Source organism: Neophocaena asiaeorientalis, unplaced genomic scaffold (genome assembly GCF_003031525.2).
Source record: "Neophocaena asiaeorientalis asiaeorientalis breed wild unplaced genomic scaffold, Neophocaena_asiaeorientalis_V1.1 scaffold245, whole genome shotgun sequence".
In the NCBI taxonomy this organism is placed as follows: domain Eukaryota; kingdom Metazoa; phylum Chordata; class Mammalia; order Artiodactyla; family Phocoenidae; genus Neophocaena; species Neophocaena asiaeorientalis.
In genome coordinates, this window is record NW_020173953.1 from 3,476,633 (window position 1) to 3,493,878 (window position 17,246).

General features: G+C 35.8%; 1 protein-coding gene across 1 annotated transcript; it reads right to left on the reverse strand.

Annotated features, from left to right (window-relative positions):
• Positions 1-14,162: 14,162 nt before the first annotated feature.
• Positions 14,163-14,495, reverse strand: LOC112404779 (keratin-associated protein 21-1-like). The gene has a single exon (XM_024752880.1). It carries the CDS (start codon positions 14,493-14,495, stop codon positions 14,163-14,165), a length of 333 nt encoding a protein of 110 aa, XP_024608648.1.
• Between the last annotated feature and the right edge of the window lie 2,751 nt (positions 14,496-17,246).

A 17,246-nucleotide genomic window follows, 5' to 3' on the forward strand; every position in this document is an offset into this window, starting at 1 on the left:
CTGGGCTTCATAGTCTAGCCAAATGGACACGTAAAATTAACCATCACAGATGGTGAACAGTCTGAGTCCTTGATGTTTATTATAACATAATTCAGGTTCTCCACACATATTTAATAACAGAGCTACTTTGAGCTTTAATCTCAATCAAATGGAAAATATATATCTCCAGGTAGCAGTTTAAAAAAAAAAAAAAAAGATTTGGCTGCTTTGGGAAAGACTTTTCAATGATTTGATCTGAGGCACAATTTTTCTTAGCAGACTTTATGGTAATATTGAACATCTTCTCACTCATGGAAGTGCATTTTATTTCCTGGGGAAGCTTTTATAAAATGACAACAGTCCCACCCCAGACCATTAAACTGAAATTTCAGGGACGGGGTCCAGGCACTGACACTTAATGAAAGCTCTTCCAAGTGAAACTGATGAGCAATCAGATTTGAGAATCACTGCTCCAAATAAAGGAAATGTCCTACAAATCCAATCATCTGAAGAATCTGATATTGCAATGGCTGAGAATAACAATCAGTCACCTGTTTAGATTCATATCAACAAAATATAAGCTTCCTTTATAATTGCTTAATATCTTACCTTAAAGTTTAGTATTAATATGTAAACATTTTTATATTTGTGTCTATTAGATGATTAGTCCTGGTCTTTCCTTTGAATTTTACACTTTTGATTTAGTTTTACATGTGTACCTCATAGAAAATACATATTTGTGTTTGCAGTTTTCTTTTATCTTCTTTTTTCTTTATTTTTCTTTTATAGTTCGTAGTTTCTTTTAGTTCCAACTCCTCAAATTGTCCTTGTTTTTATTATTATAGTCTGAATATTTTCCTAGTTTTATATATTTTTTTCTCTTAGTATTTAATATATTTATTCTAATTTATACATATTTTAATTTTTTATACTAAATGATGTGTTTAAGTGGTTTCAATGCTCACCATTAGTGCTTGGAACCAACTTCCCTATCTATAATTTATTTATTTGTATTCGACCTTCAAATGGCTAATGTATATCTTCAAGAATTTTATTCTTTTGTTTTGTCACTGTCAAAGATACACTAATAATCTGCTGATCTGGTCCTGCCCACCAGAAAGACAAGATCCAGCCTCATCCACCAGAACACAGGCACCAGTCCCCTCCACTGGGAAGCCTACAAAACCCACTGAACCAACCTTACCCACTGGGGTACACACTAAAACCAACAGGAACTTGAACCTGCAGCCTGCGAAAAGGAGACCCCAAACACAGTAAGTTAAACAAAATTAGAAGAAAGAAAAACATACAGCATATGAAGGAACAAGGTAAAGACGCACCAGACCAAACAAATGGAGAGGAAATATGCAGTCTACCTGAAAAAGAATTCAGAGTAATGATAGTAAAGATGAAACAAAATCTTGGAAATAGAATGGTGAAAATAAAAGAAACATCTAACAAGAACCTAGAAGAAATAAAGAGCAAACAAACAATGATGAACAACAAAATAAATGAAATTCAAAATTCTCTAGAAGGAATCAGTAGCAGAAAAACAGAGGCAGAAAAACGGAAAAGTGCTCTGGAAGATAAAAGAATGGAAATAACTACTGCTGAACAGAATAGAGAAAAAAGAATGAAAAGACTTGAGGACAGTCTCAGAGACCTCTGGGACAACATTAAACACACGAACATTCGAATTATAGGGGTCCCAAAAGAAGAAGGGAAAAATAAAGAGACTGAGAAAATATTTGAAGAGATTATAGTTGAAAATTTCCCTAATATGGGAAAGGAAATAGTATCAAGTCCAGGAAGTGCAGAGAGTCCCATACAGGATAAATCCAAGGAGAAACACGTCAAGACACATATTAATCAAACTATCAAAAATTAAAGAAAAAGAAATTAAAAGAAGCAAGGGAAAAGCAACAAATATCATACAAGAGAATCCCCATAAGGTTAACAGCTGATCTATCAGCAAATATTCTGCAAGCCAGAAAGGGGTGGCAGGACATATTTAAAGTAATGAAAGGGAAAAACCTACAACCAAGATTGCTCCACCCAGCAAGGATCTCATTCAGATTCGATGGCGAAATTAAAAACTTTACCGACAAACAAAAGCTAAGAGAATTCAGCACCACCAAACAACATTTACAACAAATGCTAAAGGAACTTCTCTGGGCAGGAAACACAAGAGAAGGAAAAGACCTACAATAACAAACCCAAAACAATTAAGAAAATGGTAATAGGAACATACATATCAATAACTACCTTAAAATATAAATGAATTAAATGCTCCAACCAAAAGACATAGACTGGCTGAATGGATACAAAAACAACACCCGTATATATGCTGTCTACAAGACACCCACTTCAGACGTAGGGACACATATAGACTGAAAGTGAGGGGATGGAAAAAGATATTCCATGCAAATGGAAATCAAAAGAGAGCTGGAGTAGCAATTCTCGTATCAGACAAATAGACTTTAAAAAATATATATCACAAGGGACAAAGAATGACACTACATAATGATCAAGGGATCAATCCTAGAAGAACATATAACAATTGTAAATATTGATGCACCCAACATAGGTGCACCTCAATATCTAAGGCAAATGCTACAGCCATAAAAGGGGAAATTGACAGTAACACAATAATACTAGGGAACTTTAACACCCTACTTTCACCAATGGACAGATCACCCAAGATGAAAATAAATAAGGAAACACAAGCTTTAAATAACACATTAAACAAGATGGACTTAACTGATATTTATAGGACGTTCCATTCAAAAACAACAGGATACACTTTCTTCTCAAGTGCTCATGGAACATTCTCCAGGATAGATCATATTTTGGGTCACAAATCAAGCCTTGCTAAGTTTAAGAAAATTGAAATCATTTCAAGTACCTTTTTTCACCACAACGCTATGAGACTAGATATCAATTACAAGAAAAAAACTTTAAAAAATACAAAGAGCTGGAGGATAAACACTACACTACTAAATAACCAACAGATCACTGAAGAAATCAAAACATACTTAGAAACAAAGGATAGTGAAGACATGACAACCCAAAACCTATAGGATGCAGCAAAAGCAATTCTAAGAGGGAAGTTTATAGCAATACAATCCTACCACAAGATACAAGACACAGCTCAAATAAACAACCTAGACCAGCACCTAAAGCAATTAAAGAAAAAAAAAAAAAAACCCAAAGTTAGCAGAAGGAAAGAAATCATGAAGATCAGATCAGAAATAAATAAAAAAGAAATGAAGGAAACAAGCATAAAGATCAATAAATTTAAAAGCTGGATCTTTGAGAAGGTAAACAAAATTGATAAACCATTAGCCAGACTCATCAAGAAAAAAAGGGAAAAGACTCAAATCAACAAAATTACAAATTAAAAGTAGCAACAACTGACACTGCAGAAATACAAAGTATCATGAAAGATTACTACAAGCATCTATATGCCAGTAAAATTGACAACCTGGAAGAAATGGAAAAATTCGTAGAAAAACACAACTTTCCAAGACTGAACCAGGAAGAAATGGACAATGTAAACAGACGCATCACAAGCACTGAAATTTAAACTGTAATTAAAAGTCTTCCAACAAACAAAAGCCCAGGAGCAGATGGCTCCACAGGCGAATTCTATCAAATATTTAGAGAAGAGCTTACACCTATCCTTCTCAAATTCTTCCAAAATATAGCAGAGGAAGGAACACTCCCAAACTCAAGTCTACGAGGCCACCATCACCCTGATACAAAAACCAGACAAAGATGTCACAAACAAAGAAAACTACAGGACAATACCACTGATGAACAGAGATGGAAAAATTCTTAACAAAATACTAGCAAACAGAATCCAACAGCACATTAAAGGATCATAAACCACGATCAAGTGGGGTTTATCCCAGGAATGCAAGGATTCTTCAATATACACAAATCAATCAATGTGATAAACCATAATAACAAATTGAAAGAGAAAAACAATATGATCCTCTCAATAGATGCAGACAAAGCTTTCAACAAAAGCTTTTCAAAAATTTCAACACCCATTTAGGATAAAAACCCTCCAGAATGTAGGCATAGAGGGAACTTACCTCAACATAATAAAGGCCATATATGACAAACCCACAGCTAACATCGACCTCAATGGTGAAAAACTGGAACCATTTCCATTAAGATCGGGAACAAGGCAAGGTTGCCCACTCTCACCATTATTATTCAACATAGTTTTGGAAGTTTTAACCACAGCAATCAGAGAAGAAAGAGAAATAAAAGGAATCCAAATCTGAAAAGAAGAAGTAAAGCTGTATCATCATCAAAAAACCTACACACAATAAATGCTGGAGAGGGTGTGGTAAAAGGAAACCCTCTTGCACTGTTGGTGAGAATGTAAATTGATACAGCCGCTATGGAGAATAGCATGGAGGTTCCTTAAAAAACTAAAAATAGAACTACCAAACAAGTCAGCAATCCCACTACTGGGCATAAACTCTGAGAAAGCCATAACTCAAAAAGAGTCATGTACCACAATGTTCATTGCAGCTCTGTTTACAATAGCCAGTGGAAGCAACCTAAGTGTCCATTGACAGATGAATGCATAAAGAGGATGTGGCACATATATACAATGGAATATCACTCAGCCATAAAAAGAAACGAAATTGAGTTTTTTGTAGTGAGGTCGATGGACCTAGAGTCTGTCATACAGAGTGAAGTAAGTCAGAAAGAGAAAAACAAATACTGTATGCTAACACGTATATATAGAACCTAAGAAGAACATAAATAAAGGTCATGAAGAAGCTAGGGGCAAGACGGGAATAAAGACACAGACCTAGTAGAGAATGGACTTGAGGATATGGGGAGGGGGAAGGGTAAGCTGTGACAAAGTGAGAGAGTGGCATGGACATATATACACTACCAAACATAAAATAGATAGCTAGTGGGAAGCAGCCACATAGCACAGGGAGATCAGCTCGGTGCTTTGTGACCACCCAGAGGGGTGGGATAGGGAGGGTGGGAGGGAGGGAGACACAAGAGGGAAGAGATATGAGAATATATGTATAACTGATTCACTTTGTTATAAAGCAGAAACTAACACACCATTGTAAAGCAATTATACTCCAATAAAGATGTTAAAAAAAATTACTACCAGATGTGTTTAACGATGTGTTTTCCAGGCAAGTTTATTTTATATTAAAAAGATAAAATGCCGGGGCTTCCCTGGTGGCGCAGTGGTTGAGAGTCCGCTTGCCAATGCGGGGGATGTGGGTTCGTGCCCCGGTCCGGGAGGATCCCACGTGCCGCGGACGGCTGGGCCCATGGGCCATGGCCGCTGGGCCTGCGCGTCCGGAGCCTGTGCTCTGCGGCGGGAGAGGCCACAGCGGTGAGAGGCCCGCGTACCGGAAAAGAAAAAAAAAAAGATAAAATGTTAAAAAAGTAAGAAGAACCTAGGGCCACGACGGGAATAAAGATGTAGACCTACTAGAGAACGGACTTGAGCATATGGAGAGGGGGAAGAGTAAGCTGGGACAAAGTGAGAGAGTGGCATGGACATATATACAGTACCAAATGTAAAATAGACAGCTAGTGGGAAGCAGCCACATAGCACAGGGAGATCAGCTAGGTGGTTTGTGACCACCTAGAGGGGTGAGATAGGGAGGGTGGGAGGGAGGGAGATGCAAGAGGGAAGAGATATGGGAACATATGTATATGTATAACTGATTCACTTTGTTATAAAGCAGAAACTAACACACCATTGTAAAGCAATTATACTCCAATAAAGATGTTAAAAAAAATACACAACCTTGTATTGTGTGTGTTTCTGTTTGAAGACATTTTATTTCATATGTATTTTTTACTCATTAACATTGAACTCATAGCCAACAGCACTGGAACTCATGACTGAACAGAGCTTATCTAAAACGTGTATTTTCTCCAGAGGGCACATCACAGTCTTCCCGTGCTTAGGAAGCTAGACAGAACTGCAGTGCTATGCCTGGGGCCCATTTTAAACAGTGAAATTACCAACAAAAGGCACAGACATATAGAAAATCTGGCACTGAATATACTGTGAAAAGTGTGCTTGTTCTAGGGTATGAGGGCGAAACGAAGCCAGAGGATTGTCTTGTTTGACCTCAGCCAGGAAAGTGCATATCGGGTGACCAGACCTTCCTCCCTCTGCGCATGTCTGCAAATGATTGCAAAAGTGCTGCATGTATTCATGTTGGATTTACAAATAGATTTCAGCTAGTTGGTACATTTACAAATACAGAATTCACAAATAAGGAAGACCAACTGTATTTTATATTGATTACTTATTGAAATGATAGCATTTTGGATGTATTGGGATAAGCAAAATACATGCTAAAAGCAAAAAAAAAAAAAAAGATTTGTAACATTTAATGTCATGGATACTGACGAATCAGGTTGGAAACCAGACATACACAATTGAAATGAACAGCTGAACATTATCCCTGCCAGCCTATGAGGAGGGCACCGAAATAGGAGACAAAAATATGTCAGTAGCGTATCTGACACAAAAGATACACAAACTTGTTAGGACCAGTAAAACATGTTTATTTGGAAATATAGTAAGTCACTTATATACGAACCTTCAAGTTGTGAACTTTGAAAATGTGAACAGACACTCGCATGTCTAATCACGTAAGTTAGTTCACGTGTCTGGCGTACATTGTCACGTGCGTGCATCCTCTACAAATCGTTGTTCTTTTATGTACTTTACTGCACAGTCCTGTATAGAGTACAGTAGTACAGTATGCTTATTTCGAGCCCAGGATGTCCGGAAGCAAGCATAAAAGCAGCTGTGATGTAACTGGTACTGTACTGTACTTTTCAAGGTATTATACTGTAAGATTAAAATTTTTCTCTTTTTTTTATGTATTATTTGTGTGAAAAGTATTATAAACCTATTGCAGTATAGTACTATATAGCCAATTGTGTTAGTTGGAGACTTAGGCTAACTTTGTTGGACTTACGAACAAATTGGACTTACAAACGCGTTCTCAGAATGGAATTCCTTCATATGTAGGGGACTTACTGTAATCACAATATAGAAACATAGAATAAGAAGGTAGTGGGTTTACACTTGGACTATGGTCAAAATGAAGTCTTTTGCTTTCCAGGAAGATTATGGAGTAACTCAGGCCCCCTCAATTGCAAATAGGACTTTCAAGAAGACAATCAAAAAGTTTTCTGCAGGCTCTGAATATTCTAGGAGAAACGATGTGATTGTGAGACACTGAAATGGAAAAAGCCTGGGATAATCATTTAGAGGAAAATGTGCACTGCAATTACATTCTAGCAGCAAGAATATCTTCTATAGAAAAATGGTTGGTATCCACAGCAGGCAGAGCAATAGCCACAGCTGTAGCCACAACCATATATATCCACAGCCATATCCACGGCCATATCCAGAACAATATCCACAGCTACCACATGAGTTTCTGTAGTAGTGTTTACATTGTGTTTACAGGAGGGAGTTTGGTAGTTCTGTAGAGGATCAGACAGAGGTTTCTGAAGTCTGAATGTTATCTCTTGCCCTAGGACTTTTAATACTACCAGAAATGGGTAGAACACACAACACAGACTCTGTGGCCTCATTATCACAGCAATTTTCATTTTTAAAAAGCTCATCAAACTAAGGACAACAATTTTTTCATGTAGTTATGTCCAAGATTTGGCCGTAGTTAGGCATGAAAATTATAAGAAACCAGATGTAACCTTCACATTGATCAAGCATGTCTTGTGGAATGTAATCAGACCTAATTTAGATTTTCATCCCAGGAGACATTAACTCTTCTGTACTTCCAGGTACATATATGTGCGCACTGGGAGATGCTCCAGCATCTCATATCTCAGAATTGATAGGAAAACACTAGGGCTGGAGGTGAGAGGCAAACAGCAGGGGCATAAGGGGAGAAATTCTCAGGTTATACCTACAAAAATGTGGATGGAACCAGGTAGAATTGCTACTGCAGTTGTGGCTAGTGCAAAAGTCAGGTGAGGCAAAGAAGATCTGAACTGGTACAAAACAGGGATTTGATATAATATATCAAAATAAAAGCGACCATGATTTTGTCCAGTGCAACATAACCAACTCTAGTTAAGCATTCTTGGAATATTTCAGTATGATACTTTCTTTGAAACATTTTGCCCAGTTACATCATCAAAATTTTATCTACACAAATCCTACTGATTCTTCAAAGCACAGCTTAGACTACACCTCGTATTAGAAGCATTCCTGGACATTCACAATGTGTTTTAGCTGTACTTCCTCTATTCTTCCATAGCTCCCCATGTCTAAATCTATTGTGATCCTGAATATGCTGTATTAGCACACCGTTTTAATTACCTGATTCCTTCAGTCAATTGTAACGTAAGACAGATAATTTTATCTTCTGTGACTCTAAAGACCTAAGCACTCACTGATGAATGAGAGCCTGTAAGATTTCTTCCACCTGGAAAAATTGTAATTATCTTGATGTATAGGATGTTATATAAGAAAAATAACAACAATGATAATAACAATTAATAATATTTATATTTCCCTTTATAGCTTTGAGGCACACTCATATTTATTACTTCATTTGATTCTTACAAAAACAATGTAATAAGAAGTTGTGGTATTTATTGTCAAAATGAGGCCAAGGAGAGTTGTCTTGTTCAAGGACTCTCAGCTGTTTAGTAATAGAGTTGAATTAGTCCAAATCCTACTATAACCATAAAATCTAGGGGAGGATCCATGAACTATTTTTTCCTCCAGTTTTAAGATGGAAAATATTCACTGCATCTGACTAAAATTACCAGTATTTTGCCTTACACTTTTATCCTCTGGATTTCCGTTTTTTGTGATCTTTGCCATTCTAGCCAAAGCATGCTGTAAACCATCAAGCAAACAGCTGAGTCCCTCTCAGAACTGCTCCATAAGACTTAAGTACCACACAGTGGTATTAGAGCTGTTCTGCTCATGCAAAGCCATTCTCTGTCTGTTGAGAGTAGAAATTCCTTAACACTCTGCAAGTTAATTTTAGAAATTATAGCATCTGCGTGGAAGTGATTATAACTTTTCTAGGCATCTCAAATTTTAATCAATAGGATATAAGCACTCTAGATCTACAAATTTCATGTCAAAATTAAAACCTCAGATTCTAGGTTTGCTTTCTAATTATGACTGTACCACTTTTGCAATTCTTTCCACTAAAATATAGTCAACATTGGCTCCATTCCTGCAAACTTCATGACCCTATCCACATTTCACGTGTCACCTGCTATTCCCCAAAATAGCTCTAGCATGACCATATTTACTTACCTCATTTCATTACTTGTTTTTCTAGGCAGTGACTGAACCACACAGTTTAACTTTACAAGAATTTTTGAATGCCTACATAATGCAAGCACTATTCTGGGGCATAGAATATTGAATAAAAATATGTATATAGTGCTCAAAAGTGAGCTCTAGGCTTTGAAAGTCTCCAGGGAGAGTGAACACCATCTCCATTTGGACCAGTCTCCATCCTTTCACCACATGCTACTTGAAAGATTAGTCATTTCAAATTTACATTTCCTCACTTATTCACTCTTCAGTTTACTGCAACCACGATTTACTGTTATCACATTACTCCCTCCAAAAAAAAAAAAAACACTTTTCACGAAAGATCCTATGTCTTTTGTCAAACCTAATGGAAACTTCTCAAGTAATTATTACAATTTGCTGATAAAGTAAAAAAACAGGGCCAAATCACCAGAAAACAAACTATTCCACTAAAACCCACTAATTTGTTACTAATAATACAATGACAAATATTATATCAATATACCTGGTGTCACAGTGTATTCTAGCATTCATAACTATGGAGTATATATATATGATACATGTACAAAACATCTAAAAGAAGTGCGCCTACCTATTTGAATGAGGAAACAAATTATTGATTAAAATTCTGGGATTTTCAAAATATTATCAATAAAAATAATATATAAAATTGTCATTTTTGTAGATTAAGATGGTTAAATGTCAACAATTTCATTATTCAACAACCTAATAATAAATAAAATAACAAAACATCTACTGAGTTCCCACAGTGGTATAGAATGCATATTTTATTTAGTTCAGTACTCTCAACAATACTGATCTAGCACTATTCTATCATTTTACCTTTGAGTATACTGAGGCTCAGAGAAGTTAGATAATGTTCCCACAATCCCACAGCTAATAACTGACGGTGTCTATGCTTGAGCATATAGTGTGACTCCAGAACCTAGGCTCTCCATCACTATCTATACAATCTTCTTATTTTAAGTGTGATCATTTGTATGACCTTGAGGAAATGATATCTTGAAGGAGAGTACAGTTAAAGACAATGTTTCCTGCACCAGAGAATGTGGATATTGACTCAAAATAGGCTTAAGATTTCTGAACATGCAAAAATATTGTGGCCTCTCTTCATTTATTTCCATGGATCTTTCTTTTCTTTCTTTCCTGTTTTTTTTTTCTTTTTCAGGCTCATAATTAATACATACCTATTGTAAAACTTTCAAAGAAATAAACTTGTTTCTCAATAACAGGAGGGATATGACAGTGGTGTGCTGTTGTTTAATGACTTCTGTTGGGAGTATGAGGTCTGATTTGCTAATTTCCATGGCATACTAGCATGATTGGTTTCAAGTTACCAACTGGCTTACAAAATTGCTGAAAGCCTATACCATCTTCTAGTACTTTAAAATTTAAATTTCATGTTTAAAACATTAATCAATACAGAATTTCTGTTGTGTATGGTGTGAGGCAGGCATCTATCTTTTCTGTGTCTAAACAGATGGCAAATTGATAGATTGCACTTACTAAATACACTATCTCAGATCAAAACTTTGCCTTTACTGGAACCCCCTCCCGCCCCTCCAGAAGTCTTTTGCATTGAGTACTGTGGTCTTACTGGTTCAGAATGATCTACTACCTATACGTTGATAGCATGGCTAGATTGTCTGATCTTTACTGGTGGCCTAACATGGTTTCTCTTCCTAGCTACAGAACTCTCTGGGCCAGCTTGTTGAGACCTTCTAAAACCACATGGAAGAGTAGAAATATATCATGAAATACTTATAGAATTTTACATTTTCCAGGAGCCACATTTTAAAAAGATAAAAAGGTGAATTAATTTTATAGCATATTTTATTTAACCTAATATATGCAAAATATTATCACTGAATATATAACCAGTATTTTTTAAATTATTTGATATAGTTTTCATGAATTTTTTACAGTAAGTCTCTGAAATCTGGTGTGTTCTTTATACTTAACAGCTCTTAGCCACATTACAAGTGCTCAATACCCACATCTCTCTAGTAGCTTCTATATTGGACAGTGCAGCTTGAGAAAATCTGAGGATTCCTCTATGGGTGTAGTCATTGATTATAACTTTTCCAGTAGCAGTTACTACTCTGGAAATAAGCAGCCAGCTTATTTGCTTCTTTTTCTAAATTCCTCTGCCTTGAATTCTATTTTCCCTCTTATTTAACTCACCAAATTCAACACATCCTTTATGTCTCTGCTCATATACCATTCTCCTTTGGAAGCAATTTATGACCCTTGTGTAGCCTCCTCTTCCCATATTCTGGCTGACTTAAGCTTCCCCCTGGAGTTCTTGTTCAGTAGCCCTATAACACCTGCAAGCATACCTGCTATAATGTGAATCTATGATTTACTATTGATATTTTGTATCCAACTGAGTATTTCAAATTCTTAGAAGGAACGATGTGTTTTATATCTCTATACCAAATCCCAGCACATAGCTGGAACATGAACTTAAGGTTTGTTAAATGACTGAAAGAACAAATAATGGATTTTACAGTTTAAAACCTTTACAATATGCAATAGCTCATCAAAGAAAAGAATTTTGAGTTTCCTCATAAAGGGGTTATAAAGTTTAAATCATTTCCTAACTATAGAAAAAAACTCATTCATGACAATGGTCTTTCCTTTCCTCTATAATATGATTAGATATGTGAAACCAAATCTTCATTTTTCCCAACATTCACCAAACCCATACTACATACACACACACACACAAATTTTCTCTAATTTTAATCATCCGTATCTCTCTTAACATTATCGCCATTTTCTCATTTCACTCAAGCTGATAGCATCAAATTTTCTTGGAGTGATGGTCATAACATTTCAGATTTTGAGGCTAGATTATGAAAATGCTTCTCTGGATATATAAATTATTTCATACATGCCTAATAATGGATAGAACCTTTTCTGGATACATAAATTATTTTATATATGCCTAATAAATTACATTTTTCCTTATTTTAGACATACATTTGATGAGGAGGAACATAAGGAAACAAGTTAGATTTTTCAAAGAGCTTTAACTGTTAGAATCCTCTGTCTCTGCTTGTAAGACTAACCTTAGGGTTACCCAGAGCATAGTTATTCCTCAGATCAGACTAACAAATGTTCCGGCTACAAAAACCATCCTGCTCTTGAAAGAACCCCTGTTTCTTCATCAGTTAGACAAATTATATCCTGGACATAACCTTACACCAGGGCAGACTTTGATGGCAGGACAATCTTCCTTGGTTTGGGCCGTTTTGTGGGGTCTCCTAGCTCCAGGGCCCTCAGTGTCAGACTTTGGGCAGTGACCCATGTCATGCAAATAAGACACAACATCTTTATCACTGCTGGTTGAAACTCGATTGCTACTGAGTCTGAAGAGGCTTTTCTGTTGTAGGATCTAAATGTTAGAGTTTGGGAAGATCAGATGAGGAAAGAACACTAAAGTTAGAATCCAACAAAGCAATAGGTTCTACGATTCAGTAATTTAACTGGACTTTTAAATCTCATTCTTGTATCTGTCCCAATTAAGACATTAGACAACCTTATTAAGCCACTAGACCTTACTCTTTTCCAGCTGAAAAATGTAGTACTACCTAAGCAAACCCAAAGCTTAATGAACTCCTCTTCCCTCTGACAATAGCTACTGTCCTTTCTAGTCTTTTTTTTGCAACTGGCATCAGCTCATTTGTCACAACTTTCAAACACCTCCCTGAGCTATATCCCTAATATTTCAGCCCTTACTATATCTCTAATATTTCAGTCCTTATTCTCTTTCCCATTAAGTTATTTTATTTCCTCCATAGCAACTGTCAGTCTGAATTCATCTTAATTATTTTTTACTGTTGATTTTTGTCCTCAGGTACCAGAATGTAAACACTGTGAGAACAGGAAACTTGTCTATAGTTTTCCTACTGTGTCTTCACTGTATAGAATGAGACTCTTTCAAAACTATCTGTCAATTAAGTGACTTGAATAAATTTCCTCAATCTCAATAAATATGTGCAAATAAATATATTTGCAATTCCATCAAAAGCAGATGACATAGTAGAATAATTTTATTCTAACCTACCCTTTCCTAGTTCTTTATTCCTCATGTACTTTAATACCTAGCTCTGCTTCTAATTTCTCATTAATTCTGGAAAGTATCTCTTCCATTCCATTATTCCTTTAAGGACTCAAGCCACCTCTTCTCTACCTTGGATTCTGCATTAACATCCTGGATAAAGTGTCATTCCTCCTTCTCTTTCCCCTCCAGCTCCATCCTAGACACAGTGATATTTGGAAAGCAAAGTTCTGAAATACTGTGAGATTTTTGCTTGGGTATATGAGTGCCTGAGCATGTGAGATACAAGAAACAGGTGGAGAAGACATTATTCCTGGTGCAGGTATAAGAAGGAATGTTTGTATTATATCAAGGAAGAACTCAATTCAGGCAACATGTTAGCCCAATTTTCAACAGAGGCCATATTATCTGAAAAATGACTAATTCACAAGCAAATACACAGAGATTTGTTAGGAGCAATGGACCATTTTTATTGAGGATAAGTGATTTTTCCAACTGTACAATGTTAGGATCATCAACACAGTCATAATAGAGAATCAGAGATTAAAAGAGTAAAGCCTAACATTTGGAAAAGAGTCAGATGATACTACCATGGAGCTTCAGGCCACAAAGATGCCAATCTAAAAATGGGTAGCTGGAGGTCAAAGTCTCTGTCAGGCATGTAATTTCTTGGATACAGAAATCATGGGTTATAGATCCTTGAATCACCATTATCTTTAGGTGTGTTGTTTCAGAAGCAAACAAGGCTTGGATAGTGATGTTTTAGCAGCAAGAAGAATAACATCTCCTATAGAAAACTGGCCAGTAGCTGCAGTAGCCAGAGCCATATCCACAGCCACATCTGGTTCCATAACCACAGCCATAACGGGAGCCATATCCACAGCCGTATCTTGAGCCATATCCACAGCCATAGCGAGTCCCATATCCACAGCCACAGCAGAAACCATATCCACAGCCATATCTGGTTCCATAGCCACAGTCATATCCACAGCCATAACTAGTGCCATATCCATAGCCATAATAGGGGCTAAATCCACAGCCATAGCTGTTTCCACAGCCATAGCCACAGAAGTTGCCATAGTACTTGCAACACATGTTGTTAAAGGAAGTGGATTCAGGTGGGTTGCAAGAGGAAGTTTCTGAAGCATGTGTATCATCTGCTTCCCACGGACCTTTATATACTGTCAGTAATTGGCAGAGCATACCATTCATTCCCTGACATAGACAACAAATATGTAAGCAACCATTATATGCCAGTCACTGTTGACAATCAATAATAGTTTCTTTAAAATGAGCTCATTATTTTGGATACTCCAGTTTTATTTAAAGAGCATCATTTTAATTTGTTCTGCTGAAGAATTGTCTCAGTAGAATCATGTGCCCAATAACTGATTTTTTGGTTGGGTTGTTTGTGGTTTTTTTTTTGCCTTTGAGTTGTATGAGATGTTTGTATAATTTGGATATTAGCACCTAGTCAGTCACATCATTTGCAAATATTTTCTCACATTTCGTAGGTTGTCTTTTTATCTTTTCAACTGATTCCTTTGCTATGCAAAACCTTTTAAGTGTAATTATGTCTCATTTGTTTATTTTTGCTTTTATTTCTTTTGCCTTAGGATACAGATCCAAAAAATGATGCTATAATTTATATCAAAGAGTGTTCTGCCTATGTTTTCTTCTAAGAGTTTTATATTTTCAGGTCTTACATTTAGGTCTTTAGCCCATTTTCAGTTTGCTTTTGTATTTGGTGTGAGGGAATGTTCTACTCTCATTGTTATATATATGGCTGTCTAGTTTTCCCAGCACCACTTGTTGAAGAGACTGTCTTTTCTCTTTGTATATTCTTGCCTCTTTTGTCATAGATTAATTGATCAAAAGTGTATGAGATTATTTCTGGGCTCTGTATTCTGTTCCACTGACCTATGTGTCTGTTTTGGAGCAAATACCACACTATAGTGTAGTCTGAAGTCTGGTAGGGTTGAACCTCTAACCTTGTCCTTTATTATGACCAGTGCTTTGAAAATTGGGGGTCTTTTGTTGTCCTAGTTTTAGAAATATTTTTCTATGAATTTTAGGGTTGTTTAAGGATTATTAGTCCTAGTTCTGTGAATTTTAAAAATATTTGTTCTAGCTCTGTGAAAAATGTCATAGGTATTTTGATAGGGATTGCACTAAATCTGTAGATTTCATTGGGAGGTATGGCCATTTTTATAATATTAATTCTTCAAATCTAAGGACACAGGATATATTTCCTTTTCTTTATATCAATTTCAATTTCCTTCATCAAATTTTATAGTTTTCAGAGTATAGACATTTCACCTCCTTGTTTAAGTTTATTCCTAGGTAATTTTTGATGCAGTTTTAAATGGGATTTGTTTTACTTTATCTTCCTAATATTTTATTATTAGTATATAGAAACAGATTTCTGTATATTAATCTTGTATCATGCAACCTACTGAATTTGTTTATTGGTTCTAATGGTTTTTGGGTGGAGACTGTAGAGTTCTCTATATAAAGTACCATATCATCTGCAAATAGTTATGGTGTTAACTCTTACTTTCCAATCTGCATACATTTCATTTCTTTTTCTTATGACTGCTGTGGCTAGAACTTCCAGTTTAAGTAGAAGTAGCGAGAGTGATCATCTTTGTCTTGTTCCTGAATTTATCAGGAAGGCTTTCACCTTTTCACCATTGAGTAATATGTTGGCTGTTGGTTTGTCGTAAATGGCCTTTATTATGTTAATGTATATTCCCTCTACACTCACTTTGACAAGAATTTTTATCATGAATCGATGTTGAATTTTTTCAAATGCTTTTTCTGCATCTATTGAGGTGATCATGTGATTTTTGTCTTTCTTTTTGTTGATATGGTGTATCACATTGATTGATTTGCACATGCTAATGCACCCTTGTGACCCTGGAATAAATCCAATTTGATCATGACGTATGATCCTTTTTGTATTATTGGACTTGGTTTGCTAATATTTTGTTGAGTATTTTTGAATCTATATTCATCGAAGATATTGGACTATAATTTTCTTTTTTCTATAATCTCTTTGTCTGGTTTTGGTATCTGGTTTTGGTGACCTTGTCAAATGAATTTGAGAGTGTTTCCTCATCTTCAATTTTTTGGAACATTTTAAGAAGGATTGGTATAAGTTCTTCTTTTTGTGTTTGCTAGAATTCCCCTGTGAAGCTCTCTGGTCCTAGACTTTTGTTTGCTGGGAGTTTTTCAAATTACAGATTCTACTTCACTTGTAGTGATCAATCTGTTCAAATTTTCTGTTTCTTCTTGATTCAGTCTAGTCATTCTGTATGTTTCTAGAAATTTGTCTGTTTCTTCTAGGCTCTCCCATTTGTTGGCATATAACTGTTCATAGTATCACTTATGATTTTTTGTATGTCTGTGGTATCAGCTGTTATTTCTCCTCTTTCCTTTCTTATCAAAAGTAAAGTAACTTTTTATAGTAACAATTATGAAATCCAAGTTGGAAGGGAGTATAAACTCTGGAAGGTGATTCCTTCTACTGGAATCTCACATTTCAACAACAAAAAATGAGTTATGATCCAGTAGTCTATAGAAGGCCTCCAACAGGAATTTTCACAAAGCTGCTGGTTTCATTTTCTGAGAACATTCATTATTAGAAAATTTTCTTTCAGTTGACAAATCTTTCTACCTATTTTTTTCTGATATTGGTCACTGGTCTAATCTGATCACTCTGCTGTGTTTAATCCTTAACAATAAGCATAAAGAAAATATAACTCTATTCCAATTTTTATTATTCTTCAGTTTCTTTCCTTTTCTGTCATCTTTTAAGTTCAAAACTATCAATTTTACTTCATA